Below are 27002 nucleotides of genomic sequence, written 5' to 3'. Positions count from 1 at the left end.
CTGGCTTTTCTATAGAAATTAGTTGGTTTTAGCCAAACCGTCTGGCAGCTATGGTTCATCGCTTAAAACTATTCTTGTTGCTTTCTTTTCTTCTTACTTTGCTTCAACATTTTTAATTTTCTTTTGTTTTTATGTAAATTTCATCGAAAAAGTGTAAATTAATATAAATATCTACTGGCGAACAAGTATATTAATTAGGGACACACGTTTTTAGTGCTGTAGAGAATTGACGACCTAAAAGCGAGGAGATCTTATTATTACGCCCACTAAGAAAGGTAGACGGATGTGGAAAACAGGGACTCTGAATAAAAATAGAATACCAGCAGACAAGTGAACCGATAGACATTCGTTCCAAGCAGTGCAAAAAAAAAAAAAACCAATAATTTGCACACAAAAAAAAAAAAAATAAATAAGGCATTAAAAAAGTTATTATGCATAGAATAAATGCTGGGAAAATGCCACAAGAAACCCAAACTGCAAATACAACAGCAACAACTTCGGTCGGAGCCGCTACTGATGCAAGTCAAATGTTGGAAGCAGCGCTCCTGCAAATGGACGGTATAATATCTGGGAATAACAATGTTAACGCTAGTGGATCTGGCGATGGGGTGAAGTCTCTAATTACATCCAATACAGCGGCTCTCGCTGAACGTAACTTAATATCTGCAACTAATGTAGTTTCTACCGCTAAAACTTTAGCTTTAGCGTTACAACAGGTGAGAAAAAGTGATAATATGCAACATATGCAGACAAAAGTAATACAGAACATAAATGTGTTAGGTGGGACTAGCCGCGCCTGCACCAGACCCAGCTATTGCGGCGGTTATTAGCGATTGGTTAGAGACGCATATTCCACGGCAAGATACGGATGAGCGGTTAAGACGGTTACAGCGGGACAAGGAAGAGTTAGCTGCGCAGTATCAATTGCTGGCTGACCGCGTTTCCACGCAAACTAACAAAATTTTAGAATTGGAGGGGCTACTTAACGAAAAAACACAATTATTAAGCGAGCGTGAAGGACAGTTACAGCGCCAAATGCTTTCAAGATCTACACTGGAAACCCAAAAATTTGAGTTGATGTCAGCTCTTTCCGAATTAAAGCTTCATCGCGCTGCTTTGGAGCGCGAGAACGTAGAGTTACGTGGACTAGAAAATCAAATTGAAAATAATATTGGCAATAAAAAGGCTTTAATACCATATAAGGGGCCACCTTTCGGTAGCATGGGTAACTTGAATCAGTTAAACTTCAATGGCTCGGGAAGTGTTGGATCTCCTAAAACCCCTACGGCTTCATTGCACCACCAGATACATCCACAATACCACAGTCTACCACGAGCTCATAATACTAAACACAGTAACAATAATAACAGCAACCACAATAATATGGGTAATTTGGGATGTAATCGCTCGTTTGACGGAAATGCAAATATGCAACGTCAACGTAATGTGGCATTTGCATCCAATGAAAAAATTCTTATTGAGGATTCGAAGTGCACATATTTGGGTGCAGAAAATGATGCAACAGATATGCGCGTGGACCTCATGTACGGAAGTATTGTTTCGAATACAAACTCTACACCATCACCAAACTTTCGAGAAAGGTCGGCCAAAGGTTTAAGAGGCATTTTCGGAAAATTGAGGCGAAGCAACAGCGGAAACTTGGAACTGCCAGCACTAGAGAGCGCCGAAGCAGAGTTCAAGCGAGGTGGTGTTACTCGTGCCACTGCAGGTGGGCGCATTGAATGGACCACACAATCTGCCCAACTATCAACCTCATCAAAAGGTTATACAGAATGGTCGCCGCAGGAAGTATGCAATTGGTTGAGTGATCTTGGTCTTGGTTGTTATGCTGAAGATTGTAGGCATGTAAATTACTTTAAGTAGTTTATATAATAAATATAAATTTTTACTTCAAATTTAGAAAGTGGTTAAAAGCCAATACGACTATATGTTTTTTCACCGTCTCTCCAGTGGATATAGAACGTGAGCTAAACCTGAAGTCCTCATTGCATCGCAAAAAAATACAGCTTGCCATTGATGAACTCACAGGAAAAGAAGAGGATCCACTAGCTTTAAAAGCTGCACATCTCGACGTTAGTTGGGTCATGCGTTGGCTAGATGACATTGGATTGCCGCAATATAAAGACCCCTTTTTGATGGCCAAAGTCGATGGGCGCATGCTACATCGCCTCACCATGGAGGACCTGGCGCAGTTGCATGTTTATTCCTATTTACACATAGCATCTTTGCGCTGCGGTATACAATGCATGCGCGAAATAGAATGGAACGCTGAGTGTCTCATACGACGCTCAGCCAAGTCCGCACGTCCCGTTTCAGAAGCAGATGAACAATCATTAGAGGAGGATGAGAAGTCTTTGGAAGAAAGTGGTGAAAACATTGCTTTGTGGACCGCACATCGGGTGATGGAATGGTTACGTGTCGCAGACTTATCTGAGTATGCACCCAATTTACGTGGTGCTGGTGTGCATGGCGCATTGATGCTTTATGAGCATCGCTTCACCGCCGACCTATTGGCTGATTTGCTGAGTATTCCTCCCAGTAAAACTTTATTACGTCGGTAAGAGCAATTGAATACTCTTAAATACAGTCTGTCTAATAGAACATTGCAATAAAATGCAAATTTAGAGACCCGTTACAAAAAAGTAGGCAGATTTGGAGCCGATTACCTTAACAGCTTGCGCAGAAATTAAAAAAAGTGTGATGAAGATGTGAAGCCCTTATAGCCAATGGCCAGCAACTTAACATTTTATTGAATATATTGCGTTTAATCCAGTTTGTTAGAATCGAGTTGGTCAAATAGTTTCCAAGTTCTGGCAGTCACGCTTATATTAGACAGACTGTAAATGTTATGCTAAAATTTGAAATCAATAATTGGCATACAAGTTTGTTAATGTGCGTATATATAATAGTCGATTCTTTTCTCTAATAGCCATTTGGCCACACATTTCAAAGAACTTCTTGGTCGTGATGTAATACAAGTCAAGCGTGACGCCGAGTCGGCACCTGGGTATCAACCACTCACAATAACATCTAAAATTAAACCTCCAAAGAAATCGCAGTTCTCACTAAAACGAAGAAAAAGCAATAAAGGAAATAGTGATGTGGACTGGACCGATTATGTGTGTCCCATGATGTCTTTGTGCCTTAGCAGCAACGATCAAGATACGTCGCTTCCTCAAAGCAACTCTAACAGTTCGGCCCCTGCTTTAACTGTTACCGCAAATACGAACAGCCCGAAATAAGGAAATTCTGGAGAAGAAATCCTATAATTTATATATATATGTAGTATGTATGCACATTAGGGTGGAGTGAAACTTTTCCAATCGCTTTTGGCAGATTTGCGAAAGTTGGATTTCAATCCCAGAAATAAGGGTGCAAAATACTCTTTGTCTCAACGTATGTGAAGAGGTGCGTCTGACACCATTAGTGTTTGCAAAAAACGTTAAATTCAAACTTTTCATTTGCACTTTGCAAATTGTGTACGTACTGAGTACATACACTTATATTCACTTTTAGTTGTTATTAATGGTGAGATTGTTTTTAAAGCATTTTTTATGGCCTTCTAAGGGACCTTATAACGCTGTTTAGTGTTGTTGATGCATTCGGTGACATCAAATGACTTCCGATGACGAGCTTGTATTGTGGGTTTATTATTTATTTCCTAAATTATTATTATTTTACTTAAGTACTGCAGTTAGAAGCAAGCAAATTACAAACACATCACTTAAAATCTTTAATATATAGAATTTGTAAATTTTCGTTTATTTTTTCAAATTCGTTTAAGCTGGGCGCACCTTAAAACGTTATCCTACGAAGGCCATGTTTTATGATTTTTATTAACTCCCATAAAGGTAACCCTTCATTGCTCTACCATTACAAAATTTAAAAAAATATATATACAAAAAGATTCCACAAACTATCTCTCCAGTTAAAGTATTGTTTTTGCTAATTTTCACCTTATCTGTTTATCCTTACATTAGTCAAATATTCGAAATTAAATATTTATTAGCATCTTAGAGATCGATTTCCCCCCTCTTTCTTACTCTGATCAATTCACCTATTACACCAAATTTTTAGATCATATTTTCGTGCAGTTATTGACATACTCAGACAACTTGATAAAAATAGCAACGTTTAAGAAATTCGAATTATATTCAATTTTTTTTCCGTTCTAGAATGTTCCGATATACATATATTTCAAAGTTACTACTGGCAGTGCTTTATTTTATAGATTTAGATTGAGGCTTAAACCAATATAAATTTTTTTACCGCGACATTTTGATAAAACAAATAATAACCTCATGCTACCATTTTTTGTGCAGGCATTTAAATATAAAGTGTCTTCCAAATAAATATTGCACAACGTATTATAAGTACATACATGCCTATGTACGTATGTATGTGTGTATATGCCTACATGCAGCTGAATGTAAAAGAAATGGATTAATTAAAATTAAGCAGAAAATAGCATTCAACATTAAATGTAGCCTGCATTGGAATTTATTAATGTTTGATCTTTCAAAAAGATTCAAATCATCTTTTCAAAGTACCAATTTATTTACAAAATTATTAAATCAGGAAAAGATAAGTATTCCCCTGTATGTGTATATACATATCTTATACAAATATTAATTATAAATTAAAAAATCCTTAAATGCTATCATTATTAAAAATAATAAATATTTATTCCTAAATTCCAAAATTCAGTACATTATTTATCACATGGTTTCTATTTTGCAACGTACCTAACCTATGCTCATAAAATCCTATTTGTTGAATTCACATAACCTCCAACAGCAATCAGAAGCGATTTTTAGAGAGCCTGATTTTGATGACGTATGAGTGCTTTTCTGCAACATTTATATGCACAAAGAAAAATCCGTTATTCGGTTACTGTCTTGTCTCTACTAATAAATCCTGAATTAAGAGAAATTGTACCAAAAAAGCTGTTTAAGCAATTTATTTCCAATAAATGCATTTCATTTTAGTTTTTATGTTTATTATTGTGAAAAATAAAAGTCAACCATGAATTCAGAATATTTTGTAAAATTTAGGTAAGCACTCGAACCCGAATTATTCGTGCTTAAAGTTCCTCCTTCAAAAGATAAAAATGAATTGTTTACTTTCATAGTGGCCCAAACGGATATTAAAGCATTTCATTGACTAGATTAGTATTATAAATTTTCCATATTACAAATATATACATATATTTTCACGGTGAAATAAGTAACGAAATAACAAATATGTATAAAATAAATTACTTTTAAATGATTTACATAAGTATACTTAAATTCTAATCATTCTTTGGCAGTGTTAATTATTTGTTTGAAATATCATTATTAAACAAAAAATATTTTGTTCAGTCATTTAAAAATTAATGCATTTTATCTTTTGATTCAACTGTGTCTTAACGGTATTATACGGTATTATCCGCTGTGTGCTGCTCGGGCAGAATATTCTCCATCATACTACTAGCTGTACTCGGTCGACCGGTGTTTTGAGGGCATTCCCCACTAGTGACCAAAAATCCATGACGCTCGAGTAAACTCTCAACAGCTAGTTGCTCAGTAAAGTTGTCCACTGCATCCACCTCCTTCTTCATATCGCTCTCCGTGTTCGGGTGGTGTAACACTACTACTTGCTCCGCCGTGTTTGCTTGATGAACCTCCTCCGGCAGGTAATCCTTCCAATTGCGGAATAAATAGCGTGTGAACTTCTTCAGCTGCCGAAACTTGCAATAAGTGGCCCCTTCGGCAGATTCAAGTTGCTGTGTTTGGATAAGAAATCCCCTTTCCTTGAATGTTTTCTCTAGTTTTTCACGCTGCGATGATCGTCGCGATTTCTTTTTTGATTGCAACGAGTTATATGAATTTCGCGATGTATATACGTCATTGGAAAATTGGTCTCTTGCCAGAATTATTGTGGAAGATAGTCTCCGCGTGGACATATCGTTTTTTGAGTTTAAACTTAATATTGTTTGAGGGTTCTGTGTTTGCTGTTGTGTGAGCAAAGCTGGCGAACCAGAAAACGATGGCGTTGATCTGGACAGCGGCGATGGTGATGAGGGCTCTTGCAGTGCTACAGAGCCAGGTAATATCAATGTTCCTGTTGGCGACTCAGGAATTTGTAGAATTTCATTGCTAAGCTCTGCTGATGGTGGAGGTATGTCGCTTGTTAAGCATTCGTTAGCAGTGTTGGGAAATGTCGCCGCACAATTTACTCCCGGCAGGAAACCAGCAGAATTCTGTAGACTTTCACGAGGAAAAAATTCATAACCACGAGTCGATTTATCTCCCGTTCCGCTGTAGTATCGGTAGTTACCGCCAGAATCTACAGAGAGCATTTTCTTCTCCTGTAAAGATGGCTTCGCTCCGCCCGTAAATTTGAATTTGCATATACTCACTTCGGTGGCAGGATTTGTTGTATTTTCAGCCGGAATGGGTGGTATAAAAATTGCAGATCGTTTACGCTTCTGCGGCGTGATTTGTTGGTGAGTAGGTGTTCTTGTTGTGGTAGTAGTTGCAGCGCTCACTGATGTGTTTGTGGTCATGTTTGAGTTATCCGATTTAATCGATGACGGGGTGGAAATGAGATCTGGATAATCGTTCGCTTGACTGTCCACATTGGGGAGCGGAGAGACCTTCTCTGACTTGGGCGTTCGCAGCAAACCATTCGGTATGGGTATCTTAAGCGTGAATTGATTGTCCTTTTCTATAGTCTCGACAGGTAGACCAAAGGGCTGACTATGTTCGTTCACCAAGGTTCCAGAAAGGAGTTTTTGGTAATACAAATTTACAGGATGTAGCAGTACATTATTCGAATTAAGTTCGGCTGCTTTGGGCGAGTTTTTGATTGACAAAGAGGACGTTATATGTGTTGAGTTACCATTTTCCTCGTCAGGTTCGATTTTAACGTGATTAAATTTAGAATCTAAAATAGTTTCTAATCCTATGTTAGATGAATTCATCCCTTCGATTTCTACTTTACTGGTTGAGTTGCTACTCAAAGGGCAGATAATATTTTCACTTTCTTCACTTGATATTGACAAGTGGTCACATGGTTGATCTCGCAGGCACAGATTCAACGGCAAATCGTTAGAAATGCGGGAACTCAGTTGTCCTTCATCCATTTCTAATGTCGCGTTCTGTGCTGTTAATGCGTTCTTAGGTGTACCAGGGAATATGGTACCGTAATTTTTGTATATAAGGTGACAGATGTCAGCTTTTTTAGGCTTTCGACCACGCCGAGGCTTCGAATGGTCAAGTGTCATTTCACCCATATAAGGTAAGTCAGCATAGTTCATAACTTTTTTGATGGCAGCTGAATTCACAGCACCGGTAGCTGTTTTATTCGGTAAAACTAAAGCTGAAGGTACTTGCTGGGCCATAGGGTTTGGAACAATGTTATCACTGGAGGATTTAATCGGTTCAGATTTTTCAGAATTGTAAGTATGCTTTGCTAAGGCTTGTAGCCCATTTTTCATTACCGATTCATTGGTTGTCTGTATCCGGCTGACCTGATAATTGTTGTTGGTGTCGTTTAGAGCTTTTATAGTAGGAGGCTTTAGTTTCTTTTGCTCCTGATCAACTATTTCCTCGCGCGGCTTGCTGTCTGACTGTTGCGCCGATCGATGGATCGCAGCAATCTTTTGCAACCAACTACGAACATTTTCGTGTGTACTCTTCGCTGGTGGTAATTTAGAGGGGTGGAAAACTTTGATTTTCGGATGTAGCTCTGCCGGTTTCAGCTTTGAATCTTTAACGTGCTGGGAAAACTGTCCCTGTGTAGCTTCATAGTGGCTAAGATACTCGGGTGGTAAAGCTTGGTGATGGAAGCGCAGTTTTAAAACCCCTTTCTTTTTAGAAAGCTTTGTGTCATCCGCTTTATAATGCATAACGCCAGCCACGCTACCGGTTTGTTGGCTGCTTTTCTTTAGCTCGATGGCAGCGCGATTTTGAGCACTCATTAGATTGGCCTTAACTTTAAGTTGTTGCTTGGTCAACGAGCTACACCCATTTTGGGGCACCTTTTTCGGCAGCTGTGAAAACGTTGCGCCGGAAGACAGTATTTGTAAGCTCGCTGTTGACGAAACAGACATGGAGTTGTTACCTTGAATGCCCTTTATTTGATTATTTTGACGATTGCCCGCATTTTGGGAATTGGCAATTATTAGTGGTTGATCATCGTCAGCAGTTACAACACTGTTGGCACCGCGACATATTAAAGGATCGTCAGAGTTTTGTAGCAATAATTTGCTAGTGAAAGAGTTTAACCGATTTTGGTGCCGATTATGGTTTCGGTGCTTGTTATGTTGATGGTTTTGCAATCGATGATGTGCGTGCTCGTGACTATTCATTGGGTGTTGTTGCCATGTGGTGGGATGTGTTGGGAATAAATCAGTAGAACTTGCATCTTCGATTTTAATGCCATTGAGTAAGTGAGTTGTAGGGGCTACAGTGCCAATATAACTGTTGGTATCATTTTCAGTTGATGTTATTTGTTGTTGGTCCAACGGAACAATAGGCGACGCGTTCGGGGGCAAACGATGTACAGCTAGGCACATGCCCTTTTCGTAAATAGAGTTTACACCATTCAACAAATCAAAGTCATCAGATGCAACCTCTTGCATACTATCAACAGCTAAAAAATAGAAGAAAAATTAATAGATGTAAGAACATTCGTTAGCTAGAGTATTAAATTTTTTTTCCAAAAGTGACATTTTTATTATTAGTTAGGGATCATAATTTAATTATGGTTCAGAAATTATTGTGTCGTTCCAAAATGTCAACAAACATAAAATCATTTCTTCGATAAATTATAATTTCGCAAACTTTAACATTCACTAATATTCAAGTGCATTCGAAAAGAAATACAATAAAAATAAAAAACAAAAAATGTTCGAAACCGTTGTTACGTCAACAGGTTTGCTTGTGCCTCGATATTTTATTTGAAAAAAGAAAACCAAAATATTTAGTAAAAATCAGAGAGTTATCAGATGCGAAAACACATGGCTGTGCGTTTCGTAATTACCGGTAAACTGGATCTCTGGTAACATTTTTCCAAATGTTTGATCAAACACCGGCTTCTCTTATCAAACGATGTAAGAATTTGGCGCCGTATGCCTCCAAAAGCTCTCGCATTCGAACACACACTAGGCGATCGTTTACACGGTTGCCATTTTCGCTCAGAGAGCCACTTTAAATTTTAATTTGCCTTTTCTTTTTATGGCTTTTTATTGGCAATGTTCGTATCGCGCTCTTGTTTTATACTCTCCACTTTTCTGTTGTTGTTTGTGCTTTTGTGTGAAATTTGATTCCCTTTATGCGAAAATTACCATATACGGTATACGTGTATTTTTACACATGAATTCTCGGCATACTTTTATATACTGGGAATAGGATGCAATCAGTTGGTGCGACGCTGAGTTTGTATTTCATCATTTGGATAGTGATTGGCTGATAAACAAATGGATTTATTTAGCTAATAACACGTGTTTAGATGAGGCATATTTTTAACACATATATCTCACATATACATATAACTTCGCATACCCATAAGAGAGCGGCTTTTGCAATATTTCAAATAACTTTTTTTACGGTTGTGATGTGATGCTGCGTCTTCTTAAAATCCTAGCTTCCTTTTTCGTTTCGTATCGTGTCGCTCGTTTCACTTAATGTAACTGTAACTGCTATCTTCAGTCAATGAGCAAAAGCCTGCACACACGTGATCATGGTGGCATCCAAAACGCAACTAAAATAAATGAAAAGAATTTTCCGAAAATCCGCCTTAGATGGACGTCCCACCAAATATTCGTATTTGAGTCTTAATGTATCTACAATGTATTGGAAGGCTTTTTCTGTCACTGCAAAGCTAATGGGTGAGTGCATGTTCTCATCTCGATCACCATTGCTATTGCGTATTCATTCAATTCAGTTATTACATACACGTCCGCCGCTTGTGTTGGTGCGTCGGTGCGTCGCTGCTCTCCCGTCTTTTACCTTTGCATTTGGTGCTAAGGAAACTTTTTGCCTTTCTCAACTGAAAATGACAACGTGTATGAAGTTAAAATTAGAAAAGCCAACTTGTTGAGTACCAATGCGATCATTGTCCCTGCTGTCGTTTCCTTTACACAAACCACGCTCAAAATTTCACCAACGCCAAAAATAACGTAATAAAGAAACACTTGTACTGAAAAAGTAAAATAAAGTTTGCTTGACTAAAAGCTCCTAAAAGATCATTCATTTCGGTTTTAAAAACAGAATGCTTGAAGTCTGCAGGTAATTATAAACCACACGTACATACATATATACGTTGAAAAGAAAAATCCATCAGTAACATAAGAATGGAACTTTTTTACCATGTTTGAAAGCAGTGGCAAGCTTTCAAGAAATATTTCACCGATTTCCGATTCAAAGCCGGTATCAAGTTGGAAGTCGCGCCAAAATCGCCATTATTGGAAATTGGACCGACAGCATTGGTATTGGTATCGGTATCGAATTTCGTGGACAAAAGTTCGTAATATATTTCCGAAAAAAGTCTATACATACATAATTAATGTGTGCATATGTAATATTAATTGATTTACCCATCCTAGATTGGGTGAAATGGGATACAATCACTTGTAAGTATATTTTGTCGCACATTGTCTATCAAAACAAAAGGCACTTTGAAGAACATAGAAATTTAAAAGATTTCTATTTTAAAAAGCTTATAATACATAAGTACTAGTCGCGCATATACATATGGGTATGCATGGATGTATGTGTGAGGAAAAAGTAGAGCAACGTTATCGAAACGTATATTTAAACCTTAACATACATTTAGATGTGTGGGTAAGAACGCTCAAGCGGACACATTTGCATATAATGTACAACGAAATGTCACTAGATACAGATGTGCATACCTATATAAAATACAATAAAAGCCATACGCATCATAAACCCGTCCCCGTCCTATTTGAATGCCCACAGTGCTATATTTTTTGTTTACGGATAAAATTTTGCGTAATTGGTTCCTACGGAATTACTATCCATTAAATTTGCTCAATAAGGCCGACACTTTGTCATTTTTAGCCGGAGTCTTCTCCCATTTTGGCATTCAACATTGTTCGAGTGTGCTCCTACGTGCTCGCCATTAATATCAAAAAATATTAGATGCAACACATGAACGAATGTACGTGCATGTGTAATTGAACATTGCGAGCAAGTAAGTGTGAATAATCTAAGTAGATGGATGCAAAAAATACTTATACATATGAGATGAATGTGTGTATGTACTAGAAACGGTTCGGCCAACGGTTTTTAACTGACAAAACTACTGGATTCAACCTATCAAGTCACCGGAAGGACCCGTATGCATATCCGGACAAGAACTGCAACTACAGCAGCAATTCCCAAACATTTATGGCGAATGCTTAATTTGATACACCAACAACAACCTGTCGAGTACTAAATATGCCCTATTCTAGGTACTTTCGTATCTTGAGAACTCATCTTAATAAAATGTATTAAAAGCATTACATTTGTTAGAGCTTTGGTCAAAATTCACATAGAGCTAAAACTGCTAAAGTCGAATAAGTAATTTTTTCAACAGCCTGTAGATATGTTTCGTATGCATGTACTTGAGTAACAACTTTGTCTATATTTTAATGAACGAATAAGCAAAATATGTGCACATACGTATGTATGTACAAATAAAGACATGTAAACCAAAAAAAGGCTTCTACCAGTCAACCTGCCAAAAAAGTCTAACTGCCAAACCATACCAAACTGTAATCCACTCAACAGCCAACAACCATCGCAATCACCACAAATAACAATATCTACAACAACAATGAAATCCCAATTTTCTCCATTTATAGCGCATACGTCCATAAAATCGAAACTTCCTCCTATAAATGTAAACAAATATTGCAATTCAATTTTTGGTTATTGAATAGCTGTGTTGGCTCTCCGCAAGCCACTATGCGATCACAATTTGCTCTCATCATCAATGGTAGCGGCAATCTTCACTCTTGATTGTATGAGCATTATTTGGCTGAGTAAATACACACATACTTGTGTATTTATTTATATAATATGTATTTATATAGTAGTAATGCCGCAAAAAAAATTGTTTTGTGGAAATATGGAAAACAACATTAATAAAGCTCGAACGTATAAGCAAGGAAGTTCATATGTAGAATGTATGTAGGTACATATATAGTATGTCTATATGTATTTACACACTTTAAGCAAATATATGTACATGTATTGTACTTCTCTCCGTGTGCTAAATGTGTAGGAGTCTAAATAAATTTGTTGCTCTAAATTAAAATATATTTAAATACGTACATATGTATGTATGTTATGCGGGTGTGCATGGGTGCAAACACCGGCTAATTTGTATTCGGTTAATTGAATGGACGCAGAAAAGAGCAAAAGCAGTTGTGCAACAAAGACCCATCCTATAGAAAGGACTTTGTTGGAATTTCCATACTTATAGTACATCTCTGCATGTACTAAGTATGGACACATATAAAATATATATAGTACTTATGTACATACATATGTATATACAAGTGTATATTGAACTCTACAATGAAAAATTTATTGAATTGATTTGTTATTTAAAATTGGCAAACATTTTACATTGATCTAATTACAATTGATGCATGAAGATATTCGCAGTATTTATATGTACAAATACTCCGCATTAATTGCAAATTTAAATACGTATTGCATTTATTGTTAGCATTTTTTAAATTTATACTTTTTAGTTACATTACATTTATAACAATGATTTTAAATCAATCAATTAAAAAATGGCTCACCGTCAGCATTCCGTCGTAGTTTTGGGCGCAGATAGGAGCAAGCACGTTGTACACCAGTTGTGTCAATTACTTTAAGGCATTTTCGGATCTACTTTTACGTTTAGTCGTTCCATCCTTTCTTGTGGATGTAAGTTTTAAGTTCACCGAAAAAATTTATGATTTTGGCGACATAATCGTAATGCAAGCGGCCGCCGTAGCCGAATGGGTTGGTGCGTGACTACCATTCGGAATTCACAGAGAGAACGTCGGTTCGATTCTCGGTGAAACACCAAAAATTAAGAAAAACATTTTTCTAATAGCGGTCGCCCCTCGGCAGGCAATGGCAAACCTCCGAGTGTATTTCTGCCATGAAAAAGCTCCTCATAAAAATATCTGCCGTTCGGAGTCTGCTTGAAACTGTAGGTCCCTCCATTTTGTGGAACAACATCAAGACGCACGCCACAAATAGGAGGAGGAGCTCGGCCAAACACCCAAAAAGGGTGTACGCGCCAATTATATATATATATATATATATAATCGTCATGCCTATAATATTTGCAAAACAATCACTTTAATAGACGGTTCTGATTAATTGCCAGTCCACTTGGCTTGCAGTAAGGCTCGGGAATTCCTTTATCAGATATGGTTATGATGGAGAGAATACAGAAGGTGGCGAAATCCAGATTTTACTCACGTAATAATTGAGTATTTGTGTTCATCTTATTTTTTATCCAATTGTTACGTCACAGCCCGTAACGCTCGCACGGATGGTAATATCAATCTGGTAATCTATTATGCTTGAGATACACCAGCATAAAGCATAACCTGTTGCTCCCCTCCTACAAAATGCTGTTGTTGTTAAAGTTTCTTTACCTTATTTTTATTCTTATAGTCTTCACATGAACAACTGAAGTTTCTTACAGAACCAGGTTGCCATTTTGTTTTTAAACTTATCCATTTTCGAAAATATTAGATCGCGTATGCTTTTACGATTCATATAAAAAAAAGATAATGCAATAAGTTATTTAGCCATAAAAACGAAGAGTTGTGTAAATCCAAATGTTGGTATGCGAAAAGATGAATTGTTCTTGTTCTCTATGCATACATCAATGGATGCATTCATACTCCTCTTGCTTCTTATTATTATTTGTAATGCGCTGTAGTAGTAAAAGCCTTAAACACCCAAGTGCCACTTTAGCTAAAGCGATGTTTTATATTCTAGAGCTATTATGCAATTGTGTGTGTAAAAAACATACCAAGCTTTAAATGCCATTATACGAGTATTTTAAAGAGTTATCCGTATATGGACGAAATTAATTTTAGCGCCTCCACATAGAATGTGTTCATAAATTAATATGCAATACGGCAATTACTACAGACCTACATACATGCATACATACACGCATACGTAAATATGGTTGTAACATTTTTGCATTCAACTGAATTTAAGTTCAGTAACAAAAACATGTTTGCCCAATAACTCAGTTGTGGACGGGGATTCGGTTGGTGCTTTGCCAGCCACATTGCAATGTGCAATCGGACGACGGATCGTAGGCGTTGATCCGCCACGATGTTTCAAAGCTACTACACCATGTAACGACTCAAGATTTAGACATGTTAAAAGAGTGTTAATTAAGCACTGTCGACAAATGCTGAACATTTGGATGCTCTTTTCAAAGATCGGGACTATTTTTATTTTTTCAGTATACCCAGCGTTGAATTGGTGCTCCATGGCATTATGCTTTTGTTTCCAATATTGACATACATATTTATTTTCTATTTCCGAGTTATACGAAAAAAGCGACACTCTCAAGTTACCCGGTTTCTCTTACCAATTTTCATAAAAAGGATGAAGAAGATCTTTTGGAGCTCCTTTCAAAGTCAACGTCAAATCTGGTGACAGCCGAAAAGAAGGAAAGTTATGAGGATGCATCTACTCAGAAACTCTCAGTGACTGATGTAGAGCATGATTTAAATATGGTGAAAGAGTTAGAGGCTTATTATGCAAAAAAGAGATCGCTGAATAGAACGTAGGGAAATATTTGCAGTAGAACTAAATAAGTGTTTCATTGAGTGTACCATTTCGTAGTATCGAAAAACAGGAGGATGAGTAATTTTCCAGCGTATTCCTCCTAAAAGATGGAATAATAAATTGAGAACATGTTTAAATAATATAACAGAACGACATTAAAAATGATGTACTAAATTTTAGTTTCCACTTACACGGTTTCAAGTTACACGGAACTATTCAGTCGTGTATTTAATCGCGGCCAATGATGCATATTTCAAATATGAGCGAATTTTAACGTTATTTTGCAGGTCGATTAGGAACGATTATTATTAAACTGTAATATCAAATTTTTTAGTGCCAGCTTAACTGTGGTGAATTTTCGCAGCAGAGTTTAACCCTGCCAATTAAACGTTTTAACTTAGTTTAGTTCGAAAGCTGAGTAAAGTGTGCAGTTCCGAACTTGCCCAAATGTGTTGTATATAAGTACATAAAAAATACTTAGGTTAACATTTATATCATCATCATTAGCATTACAGCCTTGTACAGACCACTGCTTCTCCAACTACAGCTCTCCACTTCGTTCGATCGTTGTGATTCGCAATTTCCGCAGGTCAGTTGTGGCCTCATCAACCCAACGGATCTATGGAACGGTATACTGGCAGCTTTGTTTTTAGCTATTCTGTATGTATGACTTAACCATCTTATTCTTTGACTTTCGAGCTCGTCATTACATCTGTTTCGATATGCTCCGTCATCGTGTTGAAAGGAACCTAGCATGTATTTACAGGTTAACATATACAAATTTACTAAATTCGTATTCTTGTCAATGTTGGCTGTATTCTCCACTTAGGAGTTACTACATATGTGCAACTATATAATTGCAAAAATTAATTTACCTGTCCACCCTCAACAACTAGCGTTCTAAAATGTGAAAAGTCGTTTAATTTTCATTAATGTGCATTCATTTATAGTAAAATAACATGTTTGTGTTTTTGCATACCACTTTAACCACATATACTTATATGTGTGTATATATGTTCATATGTATATGTTTTTGTAATATTTGCGATCGTTTCGCCCACAAACGTTACTAAACTCAAATGAGTAATGATCAAAAACACTTTCGAACAAACATTACTGACGAATTTATACCTTTCAATATACAGTAGATGCTTACAAATATACTATACAGATACCACCAATTGCGAATAATTTTTATAACATTGTTAAAAACGTTTGTGTAAAACGAGGGAATATTTACTATGGTATACAAAATAAAATTTTATGTAATATATAAGTCTACTAATACGGTCACATATGCATTAATCACCTATAAATCCACCAAATTAATCTACCCGTTCACATATGGCAGATTACCTGCAAATCTACAATTAGCTGTCAATACTGCTTTGAGAGGTTTTTCTTCATAGAAATTATTTTGGTGGAATACTTCGGTGTTTCTGGTTTCTTTAATTATTATTAATGATACGAAGAAAATACAAGGAGAAGGAATAGCTAATTTAACTCGTATGCGAGGTTTACTGAGGTTGCAAAAAATTATGGCAGTAATACGCATAGGAAATTCTATATTACATTTTATAATAAGTAAAAGGAGGGCACACGTTTATGGACACGCTCTTTTTTCTTTAAAATGAATCCCTAATTAATAACATTTAACAAACATTTTATTAGAATTATGTTTAAAGGTCTGTTTTCTTTGCCGACATCCATTTTATTTAGTTTTTATTTTGATGTTTCTCCTTACATTCGTAATAATAATTACGGGGTTGTATGTCAATAAGTATCGTTATTATCTGGGATTATTTTATAATCTCAGATTGTGGGAGAGAAATTTTGTATGGGAAATCGCGCTTTTTAATCACGGATTTTGAGTAAAGCGCAAAAAAGTAGATCATCTACTTATATGTGAACGCATTATACGTTTAAGCTACAAGCTGCATTTTTCGCACGTGAATACATTATTTCGCACTCTCTTTGAATATAGATATTCGAAAGCTACTCATAATTACTAAATATTTAAATAAATCGACTATTTATTTATTCATCAACGTCTACTTTGTTCACTGTGGTAAACGGTCATACCCTTTAAATACACTTCTGAAAGTGCTTTTCTAATCTTCTCTTGGGGGCTTTATTTCTTGAATCGAGGCGAATGTCCGCCCTTGCATAGGTTTTTCAGTTCCGCTCAGTGACAGGAAAAAACCACAGGGAGCCAAGTCTGCTGAATACGTTAGCAGGAGCACGATTGCGATGTTGTTTTTAAAATAATAAAATTACAGACTCTCGATTTATTTAGCAAATTGTCAAAGCAAAAATTGTCAAGCACATGGAAACTCATCTTACCTGAATATCTGTTAACAATAAACTAAAATGGTTTACAGTGTTAAAAAATATTGGTGAGATGTGTATATAACTATATGTAACAAAAACAAATCGAGTATACATGCATACGTAGTCCACGAAAATTTGAAGTCTTTTTTTTAGCAAACCTTATGACCCATAGTGGTTCATTGAGATTAAGGCACCCGCATATGTATGTATGTATTATTGTATGAGCTTATATTCGAATAAAGGAAATTACCATTTTGACCCAACTTGGCTGCTCCCGGCTTTTAGCATATACCTACATATCTCTGTTTGTATATAAACTTTCACATCAGCAATCACTATCATTTGTAATGACCGTCACTTACAAATACATATGCACATAACTTCCACTTCATTCACTTTTTATGTAGTTGAGTCACTAAGGTAAGCCACTGCTGTTTTGTGCTACATTATTTAGAATACGTGTATGTACGTATGTAATACACATAACCCATTTCCGATTCTATACCTCAATCTAATTATTTTATCAGTATTGTTAGGGCTGACTTAATACGTATCAGTTCATTTTTACATATGTACATATGTGTATGTATGTGTTAATGTACGTCTGCAAATGCGCAAAAATGTTCCAAGCCAATACGACATCGGCAATAACAAGTAATCGATTGGCGTCACAGTGGCTATGATTTCGTTGCATTCAAAACTCACTTCACGAAAATGCCAACAAATGTTTACTAATAATACGAGTATATATTAGGTGCACACAAACATATCTTAGTATATGTGTTTCTTTTTACTCGTATATCCCCATTAAAAATTATGCGCGCGCGTTTTAAACAACCGGCGATTTAGCACTCATTGACCGCACTGCGATCTGTTGAAGCGTGCGAGTTCATTATTATTACTACTCTGTTACTACTCTTGACAATTACAATCGCAACCACAGCAAGTCACTTTGTTGAGAAATATTTCGGTGGCTGAGCCGCTCTTATGTGTCAAAATAAATAGCAAACCAATCACGAGTGTTTACCGACTCTCAGTTGAGATCGACGATCCCATAGGATTTGTTTATAATCCACTAATCCACTTCCGTTCAGATTAGAGCCTAATTGGTGTACTTATCACAATGTAGAGAATACATTATTATCATTTACATTACATCATTATCATATGACGAAGAGAGTGCAAGTGTAGTCAGGGGTAAACAAACATGCACATACACCACAATTCAGAAATCAATGCTTGAATTTACGTAAGAATTTCGTATGCGGAAGCTTAGTACAACACTGTGATTATACAAATATTGAATGAAATAAAAATCATTATCGGAATGGAATTTACGCTATGGGAATAATACGGATTTATATCAGGACAAAGGTTTTCACTTCATCAACAATCGCCAAAAAGGTTTAGACTAGTTATGTACCCAAGTGTTTCGAAAAGGAGGAAAATTACACAATACTTTGATAAAAAATGTGCATTAGGAAACACAGTGAAATCGCGTTTCTAGAAAACTAATAACTACGAAAAAATATTAGTATTTAAAAGACATGTTTGTGTTGTTGTTGTATCAGAATACACACCCCTCATACATATAAGGCTGGAGTGACAAATGCTGCTTGGAGCGACAGTCTTTAGCCGGATATCAGTCCGGCTGGTTCCGGTAATGTACATTAGGCTAATAAATTAACAATGCATGCATACATTCTCTTTCTAAAAATTTTAGTCATATATAATATAAATTTTTTCTACGCATGACCGACATGACAGCAACTCTGTACTTTTTCTAATTAAAAACTCTACGCATTCGTCAAAGCGAATATCTAGCTTCTGAAGAGTAGTGTCCAATGGACGAATAAGTACATTTATCTATACCTTCTGCTCAAATATGAACGAGACGTTATCAATAAAACGGTCCGCGGATGACATATGGCAAAAATAAATTTTTTGTTTTTTGGTAGGACTGTTATAAGCTTACATGCCAAATTTCAGCGTGATATGTCACATAGTTTGTTTTCTGTGCTACTGTAAACAAGTCAAGCTCGAGTGTGTTCTTCGAATTCTCTTTTATGACTTCAATTGTCTCAAAATGTTTTCCACGGAGCGGCAACTTGAGCTTGGGAAACAGGAAAAAGTCACATGGAGCCATATCAGGCGAATACGGTGCTTGCGGAACGATATTAACATTATTTTTGTTCAAATAATCGCGAACAAGACGTGATGTGTGAGCTGGTGCATTATCGTGATGCAAGAACCATGACTTGTTGTCCCACAATTCCTTCCTTTTAAGACGAATGTTCTCGCGCAAACGCTTTAAAACGTGTAAATAATATTCAGCGTTAACCGATTTTGCGATTTGTGCGATTTTCAAGCACAATTTCCTTTACTTTTCCGATGTTTTCGTCGTTTACTGATGTTGCTGGACGACGTTCATGAGGCAAGTTTTCAACCGATGTACGGCCCTCTTTGAACGATTTGTACCATAGGTTGTCTGCAACATTTTTAAGGCGTCTGAAGTCGAAATTTTGTTGGAATAACAAAATTTCAAACAAATTCTTTGTTCAACTTGAATTTCCATCGTTAAATTCGAAGAACACACTCGAGCTTGACTTGTTTACAGTAGCACAGAAAACAAACTATGCGACATAACACGCTGAAATTTGCCATGTAAGCTTATAACAGTCCTACCAAAAAACAAAAAATGTATTTTTGCCATATGTCATCCGCGGACCGTTTTATTGATAACGTCTCGTTCATATTTGAGCAGAAGGTATATATAAAAATTCAGCCGTTTTTCGCATTGTGATGAACTTTACGGAGAATGGCTAAACCGATTTTAACCAAACTTTGCCACATTGAAGAGACACATGTGGAGAAGGTTTGTGTTTTTAAGAATCGGATACCAGGGTCTCGAGAAATAGGCCAAAACGTGGACCCGGGTAACCCTAGGATGTGTTTGTACAATATGGGTAGCAAATGGAAGCTGTTGATGATTTCTATAGTATAGAGTATTTTTCATATCGTTCCGTGACTAGGGTCTCGAGATATAGGCCAAAACGTGGACCCGGGTAACCCTAGGATGTGTTTGTACGATATGGGTAGCAAATGGAAGCTGTTGATGATTTCTATATTATAGAGTATTTTTCATACCGTTCCGTGACTAGGGTCTCGAGATATAGGCCAAAACGTGGACTCGGGTAACCCTAGGATGTGTTTGTACAATATGGATATCAAATGTAAGCTGTTGGGGAATGCTTTAGTACAGAGTATTTTTCATGCCGCTCCGTGACTGGGGTCTCGAGATATAGGTCAAAACGTGGACCCGGGTAACCTTTGGTTGTGTATGTACAATATGGGTATCAAATGAAAGCTGTTGATAAGTGCTTTAATACGGGGTAACTTTCATACCTATTGATGACTAGGGTCTCGAAATATATGCCAATACGTGGACCCGCCGTGTCCTTGCACCGAATTAAACCAAACTTACACACATTGTTAAGTAAGTATTGAAAATGGGTTTCGTAAAGTTTGGTTGTAATTCGGAACACCGCCAACGCGTACAGCGTTCTTTTGAACCAGCCATAATGTCGTTTACTTTTTTAACGCTTGGGGCGGAACTGAACTGTCAAATTGACAGTGTGAGTTACAATGTATCAATATTTCTTTCTGATTTTGACGCCATAAGGAGAAGACGTAAGTACAAAATGTAAACATTTTTTGGAGTGGATTTTGGAACAGTGAATAATTTCTTACGAAATTTGAGAATTTAATGTGAAATCCGAATATTCAAATGAAATTATGTTTTGTGGATTTATTTTTTCGGTTCATATGCGATAAGCTACCATACACCATGAGTGAAAAAAATGGTAAAAAAAAAAAATGAAAAAACAAAAGAAATGGTTAAAAGATGCAAAAGAAGAGCACGAAAAATGCGTAATTTTGATGAAAAAATTAATAGTCTTATCATGCAAATTGTCAACAATTTTCAGAAGAAAAGAGATGATTTAAGAAAATCACAACAAAATAAAATAATCCTGACCATGTGGACTTGGGCTTTTAAACACATATGCATCGAAAATATAATCCACAAAATTGAAAAAAACATGTTTTAAAATCTCAGAATACCATAATTACAATCATGTTTATTACAGTACAAATGCCAAGACAATCACGTAATCATATTGGTCGTTCGACAAATAATAATAGGCGCATGAGAAATGCCCGGAATAACGCGACAACAACGCCAACAATATTATACATATATTTACTCAAAAACAAATAGAAAAACAAAAAATATTGTTTATGCCAAAGCTTGAATAAAGAATAAAGAAATAAATAATATGAAAACCATATCTTTTCTGTTCTAAACCATATCTATTCTATTTTAGTGTGCCCAGCGAAGTGGGCCGGGTTTGCTAGTAGTATATAAAAGTAATCTTCTACATTTGTGAGATGGTTACTTCGAATCAGAATCTCGAAAGTGATGCCGCGTGATACACAAAATGTGTGGATTGTTGAACAACTTTTCAGTGTTGTACACTTGAATGATACAAACAAACTTAAAGCACGGTTTAAAGCAATTTATTTTTCGGTCGTTTTGCACAGAATCATGGTGAACGATAAAACAACGGCATTCACTTGAACTGATGTTTGAAATTCTAATATTTTGATGTTGTTGTTGTTGTTGTTGTAGCAGTATCTTCGCCCTGTCAGTGTAGTGCAATCACCGGTGGTCTTCGTCTAGCTCATCTAACGGTAGGCCCAGGAAACTAGCTGTTTCGACGGGTTGGGCCCAGAGGGAGAGAGGTGTTAGATGAGTGGGTTTGATGGGGCATGTGAAAAGGTGGTTAGTGTCGTGCGGGGTGCCTTCACATGCCGGACATATGTTTAGTATGTCGGGGTCGATTCTGGATAAGTAGGAGTTTAACCTGCTACAGTATCCAGAACGTAATTGTGCCAAGGTTACGCGGGACTCTCGGGGAATCTGGAGCTCTTCGTCTGCAATAGGTGGTGGTTGGACTCCGATAACGGCATTCGGAGGTCGGGGGCTTAAGAAGGTGGTAAGGGTCTCCCGATGAATGTCGTTTATGGCCTGTCTGTACACTGTCTGATCCTGGAGTGGTCTGTCTGTTTTGTCCTGGATCTCGTCCACGTAGTTGAGGAAGTGCCTCCTGATGTGCCTGGGAGGTGGCTTAAGCTCAAGCAGGTGTCTGCATGGGTGAGGCCTACGGTGACACCCTAGCAGAAACTGCTTGCTGAGCAGTTTGTTATGCTCCTTTACAGGAAGCATGTGAGCCTCGTCATGCAGGTGTTGTATTGGGGACATCAGGAGACATCCTGTCGCGGTCCTAATAGCAGTATTTTGGCAGGTCTGGAGCTTCGTCCACTGCGTATCACTGGTTCCGGGCAGACAGGTGCAGCATAGTTAAGAACCGGTCGGCCTATTGCTTTGAAAGTCGACAGCAACATTTCTTTGTCTTTGCTCCAAGTGCTGCCGGCAAGCGACTTGAGGGCCTTGTTGCGATTCTGTACTCTCGTTGCAATAGCGGTTGTGTGCGCGGAGAAGGAGAGCAAGCTGTCAAAGGTGACTCCCAATATTCTGGGGTTATTTACCGTCGGTATTGGGGTATCATCGACGTGTACCTGAAGTTGCAGCTTGACCTCCTTTGTCCAGGTGGTAAAAAGGGTCGCCGTGGATTTAGTGGGAGAAAGTTTTAGGTTTCTCGCAGTGAAGAAGCGAGAAAGGCGGGCGAGGTAGTCGTTTACTTACAATGTCATTGCCCGACGCCATTATAGTGCAGTCGTCGGCGTATGAGACCAGTGAGGCTCCCTCTGGTGGCTGGGGGAGTTTCGAAATGTAGAAATTAAAAAGCAAGGGTGAAAGGACACCTCCCTGCGGTATTCCTGCTTTATTTTTCTCTGTTTTTACGTTTGGTCTCGAAATATCACCGACGAGTGACGACCACTCAGGTAGTTCGCGGTCCACCTCTTCAGCCCTGGCGGGAGTGACTGTAAAATGTCATCTAGTAGCGTGGCGTGGCTGACTGTATCGAAAGCCTTTTGTAGATCCAACGCTACTAGGACAGTCCTCTCGCAGGGGCGGGTTTGGTTTAGTCCGCGGTTTACCCGGGGTGTTTATGACGGTGAGTGCCGTGGTGGTGCTGTGCACTCTTCGGAAACCATGCTGGTGTGAGGCTGGAGTCAGGTGTTCTGTGAGGAGTGGGAGTAGAAGGGCTTCAAGCGTCTTCACTACTGGGGAAAGGAGAGTTATGGGACGATAGGACTCCCCTTGGTTGGCGGGTTTCCCAGGCTTCAGTAGTGGGACCACTCTCCCTAATTTCCACTTATCAGGAATGATGAGAGTGGCCATAGACAGGTTGAAGACCTTGGTGAGGAATTCTACTCCCAGTGGACCCAGCTTTTTCAACATCAGCCTGTTTAGCCCGTTACCAGTTGCCGGATCTCCGAATTGAGGTCCTTTATTCGATGATCCCCGGGATCGGCCTGCCGTAAGCGATCACGCTCGTTCGCCAGAACAGCTGCTTCAGCTGGAAAATTGGGACGTATGTCCCGGATCCGTCCAGCGGGTATGGGTAGGGCTGCGAAGATGTCCTCAGTAAATTCCGCGAATCTGGTCCAATCACCTTTGTTAAAGTTGATATATGACCGGTGATCCGCAGAAACAAAGTCGGCAGGTTTCTCGATCGAGATGATAATGGGCAAGTGGTCTGATGCAAGCGATAGCATAGGTCGCCAGGTTATGCTATTTATCACACCTGCGCTAGCAATTGTGATGTCAGGCGAGCTGCTGCAATTGCCCACTACTCTAGTGGGGGCGTCGTCGTTTACAGTGCTGAATGTCGAATCGCCTATCTGCTCTGCCAATAGCTGTCCCCTACGATCGTTTGGCAGGCTTGAATGCCAAAGATCGTGATGCGCGTTAAAGTCACCTACTACCAATCGGTTTTCTCCCCTGATGAGCGCACCAATATCAGGGAGATATTCTGCCGGGCAGCAGGTGACAGGGGGTATATAAGTATTATATATTTCGAGCTCGGCATCGCCTGACCGGACAGCAATACCTTGACATTCTAAGGTGCTGTCCCTGCGGTCGATGCCTTCATCGATGAGACGATACTGCACTGAATGGTGGACTATGAACGCTAGGCCATGGACCGCAGCTATCGTGATACCATACTGTCTCATGAAGTCGACTATTTCGTCAATCTTGCTCGTGAGTCCATTGCAGTTCAGTTGCAATAGCTTGAAGCTTCGCGGGAGTATGGCCGTAACTTGGGGAGTGAGGGATCCGTGATGTTGTCTGTGTTGCAAGAATTGCATTGGACAGTTGTCAAGTTCCGAGGAACTACGGTCTGACACACGGAGCAGACTGTGCGGGGGACCAAGATCTGCTGGTTTGTCCCCGCACTGGGGTAGGAGCAGGAGGGTTGTGGGTCAGAGAGGGAGTTGTGTTGCTCGTGGGGACTCCTTACTGTTGAGGTGTTGTTGGTGACGGCAGTGTGACGTGCCGGCACCGAGGGCAGTGTTGCCGTTGAGGCAGGGGCCGCCTGTGAGCGGGAGCAACACGTGGCCACATACCTTGTGGACCACTTCCCGTGTGTCTTAAGGCCTGAGCAGGTCTTAAGATGGCACCACCCGTTGCACTGACTACATCTAACCGAGGTGGAGTTCGGGTGGAGCCGTTTGTGGCAAATGCAGCAGTAAAATACTTCTGGTCCGGGGTTGGGTTCGACGCCAGCCCGGAAGAGAAGTACTTGGAGCAAACTTGCTGCAATGAGTTGCTCTTGTGACGAAAGATTGGTGGTGGGATACAGTACACTAGACAGGGCTAATTTACTGAGGCGGCAGCCCTTGGTCGGGAAAAACCCCAGTCATTCCGGTAACGTAGAACCGGCTGCCATGGGAGTGAATCTAATATTTTGATCATTTACATCAGCTAAACGCTGACGACGAAACTGTTGGACATTTTAAGTCAGTTGCGATCACTAATGCTTCTCAACACTGAACCATCGCGTGGGACCCATAAACTACCTTCTGTACGCCCCTGACATTAAACCTTAATGCGTTTCAAGGCAATATCCATATAGATTTGTATAGACTAAGTTATGCTTTACTGTTCCATATCATTAAAAATGCTTAAGAAAATAATTATTCCTTGTCTTTTTAATAGAATGTGAGAATTGGTTTTGCTATATTTTGAAGACTTTTTAGAAAATGTCGGCAATGGGATTATTCAAATTTTTCGAGTATATGTTGTTATTTTAACAGCATAAACTTTCCCCAAAAATGTTTGAGTAATGCTGCTGGAGTGACAGTCTTTGGCCGGATATAAATCCGGGTCGTTTCGGTAACGAAGAATCGACTGTCGTGGGAAGCAAATTTTTCGATTATATGACCCCGAAGTAAGTAGAAACTAAGTCATCCCACTGTTCGCCATCATTTGACAAATAGGTATACTCACCACCCCTCATTCACAATAGCGGACTGTTGACAGCTGTCAAATTAACTGACTTGTGCTCATTTATCAGGTATTTAATAAATTTAGCATTAGACTTTAAATACAAAAATTGCAGTCGCTACTTTCTGAGAAAATTTGTTTAATAAAAGAAAAGAAAATGTCGTCGAAGCAATCAGCGAAAAAGTTTAAGTGGGCATTGGAATTCAACAATAGGTTGGTTTTATACAGTAAACATTTTTATGTGTATGCGTTTGGATAAACTGAACTCTCGTTCAATAAATTTTTTCAGCAAAAATTCTGATTTGCCTTCACCTCCAGGTTACAATCCCTCGGTACTAGTTAATCACACTGAAGTTGTAAGAGACCAGAGGTTGGTCATTAAGAAATCGTGGGATCTAGCGCTTGGTCCATTGAAACAGGTATGTAAATATACGTAAACATTTTTTCTATCCCAAATCAATTATATTTTATTAAATAGATCCCAATGAACTTATTCATCATGTACATGTCCGGTAGTTCCATTTCGATATTCCCTATAATGATGGTTGGCATGATGTTGATTCGACCACTAAAGGCAATGTTTTCCACTTCAGTGACTTCAAAAATGGCAGAAGGCGCTCAAGGTAGCGGTCAGAAACTTGTATACTTTTTGGGTAATTTGGCAAACGTTGCTGTCGCGTTGTACAAGTGCCACAGCATGGGTCTATTACCGACACATGCATCTGATTGGCTAGCATTCGTGGAACCACAAACGCGTCTAGAATACTATGGCGGTGGAGTATCATTTGTTTAAGATAAATAACAAGATGTACCTACAATTTTTAGTCAACTGAATGTAATAGTTTTATTTTCTTAAATTCAGTATACTATATTTAAGTTATGTTAGTATCTCGGAAACGCTAAAGGGGAAATAAAAATATAAGTGGTAGAATGCAAATAAAATAATAAAAGTAAAGTAATTAAAACAATTATAGCTTTCCAGTATTTATATGAAATCAACGTAGAAACGCGCAGTGTATAGTAAGTTAATCAATGAGTTTTTTCGCATTTTTCTTTGCATCATAAATTAGTTGCTCGGCCACAGACCTGAAAATATAAACATTCTAAAGTTAAACGATCAGTGTGAGATTGTCTAAAATTAAAATTGCAAGCAGTTATTTCCAAGAGAATTTTTAAGGTAGTAATTTTATGGTATTTTAGCAGTACTTTATTTGAAAAAGTTTGAATTGATCAAAACCGCTAACATACATTATTCTCTTTTTCATGTTGTATTTTCTCGGCACGTACATTAATTTTAAATACAACTAACCTAAACCTTTTCCGAAAAGTAATCGAAATTGAACTTAAAGTTA

The 27002-nt window shown here is 38.1% G+C and overlaps 3 protein-coding genes across 7 annotated transcripts; 2 read left to right on the top strand and 1 right to left on the bottom strand.

Annotated features, from left to right (window-relative positions):
• The first annotated feature begins 40 nt into the window (after window positions 1-40).
• LOC128861228 (liprin-beta-2) lies at window positions 41-4643 on the top strand. 2 transcript variants are annotated; one of them, XM_054099190.1, is made up of 4 exons: window positions 41-716; window positions 781-1862; window positions 1922-2578; window positions 2931-3090. In XM_054099190.1, exons 1-4 carry the CDS (start codon window positions 432-434, stop codon window positions 2992-2994), a joined length of 2088 nt encoding a protein of 695 aa, XP_053955165.1. In that variant the 5' UTR covers window positions 41-431; the 3' UTR covers window positions 2995-3090. The 2 variants fall into 2 exon arrangements, with proteins under 2 accessions (XP_053955165.1, XP_053955164.1); XM_054099189.1 differs by having other exon boundaries at window positions 42-716; window positions 2951-4643.
• A 33-nt stretch (window positions 4644-4676) lies between these two features.
• LOC128861227 (uncharacterized) lies at window positions 4677-18052 on the bottom strand. 4 transcript variants are annotated; one of them, XM_054099185.1, is made up of 3 exons: window positions 9573-10339; window positions 9052-9476; window positions 4677-8661 (listed from the first exon to the last, which is right to left on the bottom strand). In XM_054099185.1, exons 2-3 carry the CDS (start codon window positions 9074-9076, stop codon window positions 5438-5440), a joined length of 3249 nt encoding a protein of 1082 aa, XP_053955160.1. In that variant the 5' UTR covers window positions 9077-9476; window positions 9573-10339; the 3' UTR covers window positions 4677-5437. The 4 variants fall into 4 exon arrangements, with proteins under 4 accessions (XP_053955160.1, XP_053955163.1, XP_053955161.1 ...); XM_054099188.1 differs by lacking the exons at window positions 9052-9476; window positions 9573-10339 and adding an exon at window positions 17425-18052; XM_054099186.1 differs by having other exon boundaries at window positions 9052-10339.
• Window positions 18053-25676: 7624 nt separating this feature from the next.
• LOC128861226 (ER membrane protein complex subunit 4-like) lies at window positions 25677-26618 on the top strand. Its single transcript, XM_054099184.1, has 3 exons — window positions 25677-25863; window positions 25940-26069; window positions 26129-26618. Exons 1-3 carry the CDS (start codon window positions 25808-25810, stop codon window positions 26441-26443), a joined length of 501 nt encoding a protein of 166 aa, XP_053955159.1. The 5' UTR covers window positions 25677-25807; the 3' UTR covers window positions 26444-26618.
• Window positions 26619-27002: the final 384 nt, after the last annotated feature.

Source organism: Anastrepha ludens, chromosome 4 (assembly GCF_028408465.1).
Source record: "Anastrepha ludens isolate Willacy chromosome 4, idAnaLude1.1, whole genome shotgun sequence".
Classification (NCBI taxonomy): domain Eukaryota; kingdom Metazoa; phylum Arthropoda; class Insecta; order Diptera; family Tephritidae; genus Anastrepha; species Anastrepha ludens.
The sequence above is the reverse complement of the archived record's forward strand: the minus strand, read 5'-3'. Positions and strand labels throughout refer to the sequence as shown.

Excerpts from the sequence above, each read along its gene's own strand:
- LOC128861227 (XM_054099186.1), bottom strand. The coding sequence starts at position 9,076 with ATGTTACCAGAGATCCAGTTTACCG. Across the intron at positions 8,662-9,051 it reads ACCAGAGATCCAGTTTACCG|CTGTTGATAGTATGCAAGAG; the intron begins GTAATTACGAAA and ends TCTATTTTTTAG.
- LOC128861228 (XM_054099189.1), top strand. The coding sequence starts at position 432 with ATGCATAGAATAAATGCTGGGAAAATGCCACAAGAAACCCAAACTGCA. Across the intron at positions 1,863-1,921 it reads TGTTATGCTGAAGATTGTAG|AAAGTGGTTAAAAGCCAATA; the intron begins GCATGTAAATTA and ends CTTCAAATTTAG. Across the intron at positions 2,579-2,950 it reads AGTAAAACTTTATTACGTCG|CCATTTGGCCACACATTTCA; the intron begins GTAAGAGCAATT and ends TTTCTCTAATAG.
- LOC128861226 (XM_054099184.1), top strand. The coding sequence starts at position 25,808 with ATGTCGTCGAAGCAATCAGCGAAAAAGTTTAAGTGGGCATTGGAATTC. Across the intron at positions 25,864-25,939 it reads GCATTGGAATTCAACAATAG|CAAAAATTCTGATTTGCCTT; the intron begins GTTGGTTTTATA and ends AAATTTTTTCAG. Across the intron at positions 26,070-26,128 it reads CGCTTGGTCCATTGAAACAG|ATCCCAATGAACTTATTCAT; the intron begins GTATGTAAATAT and ends TTTATTAAATAG.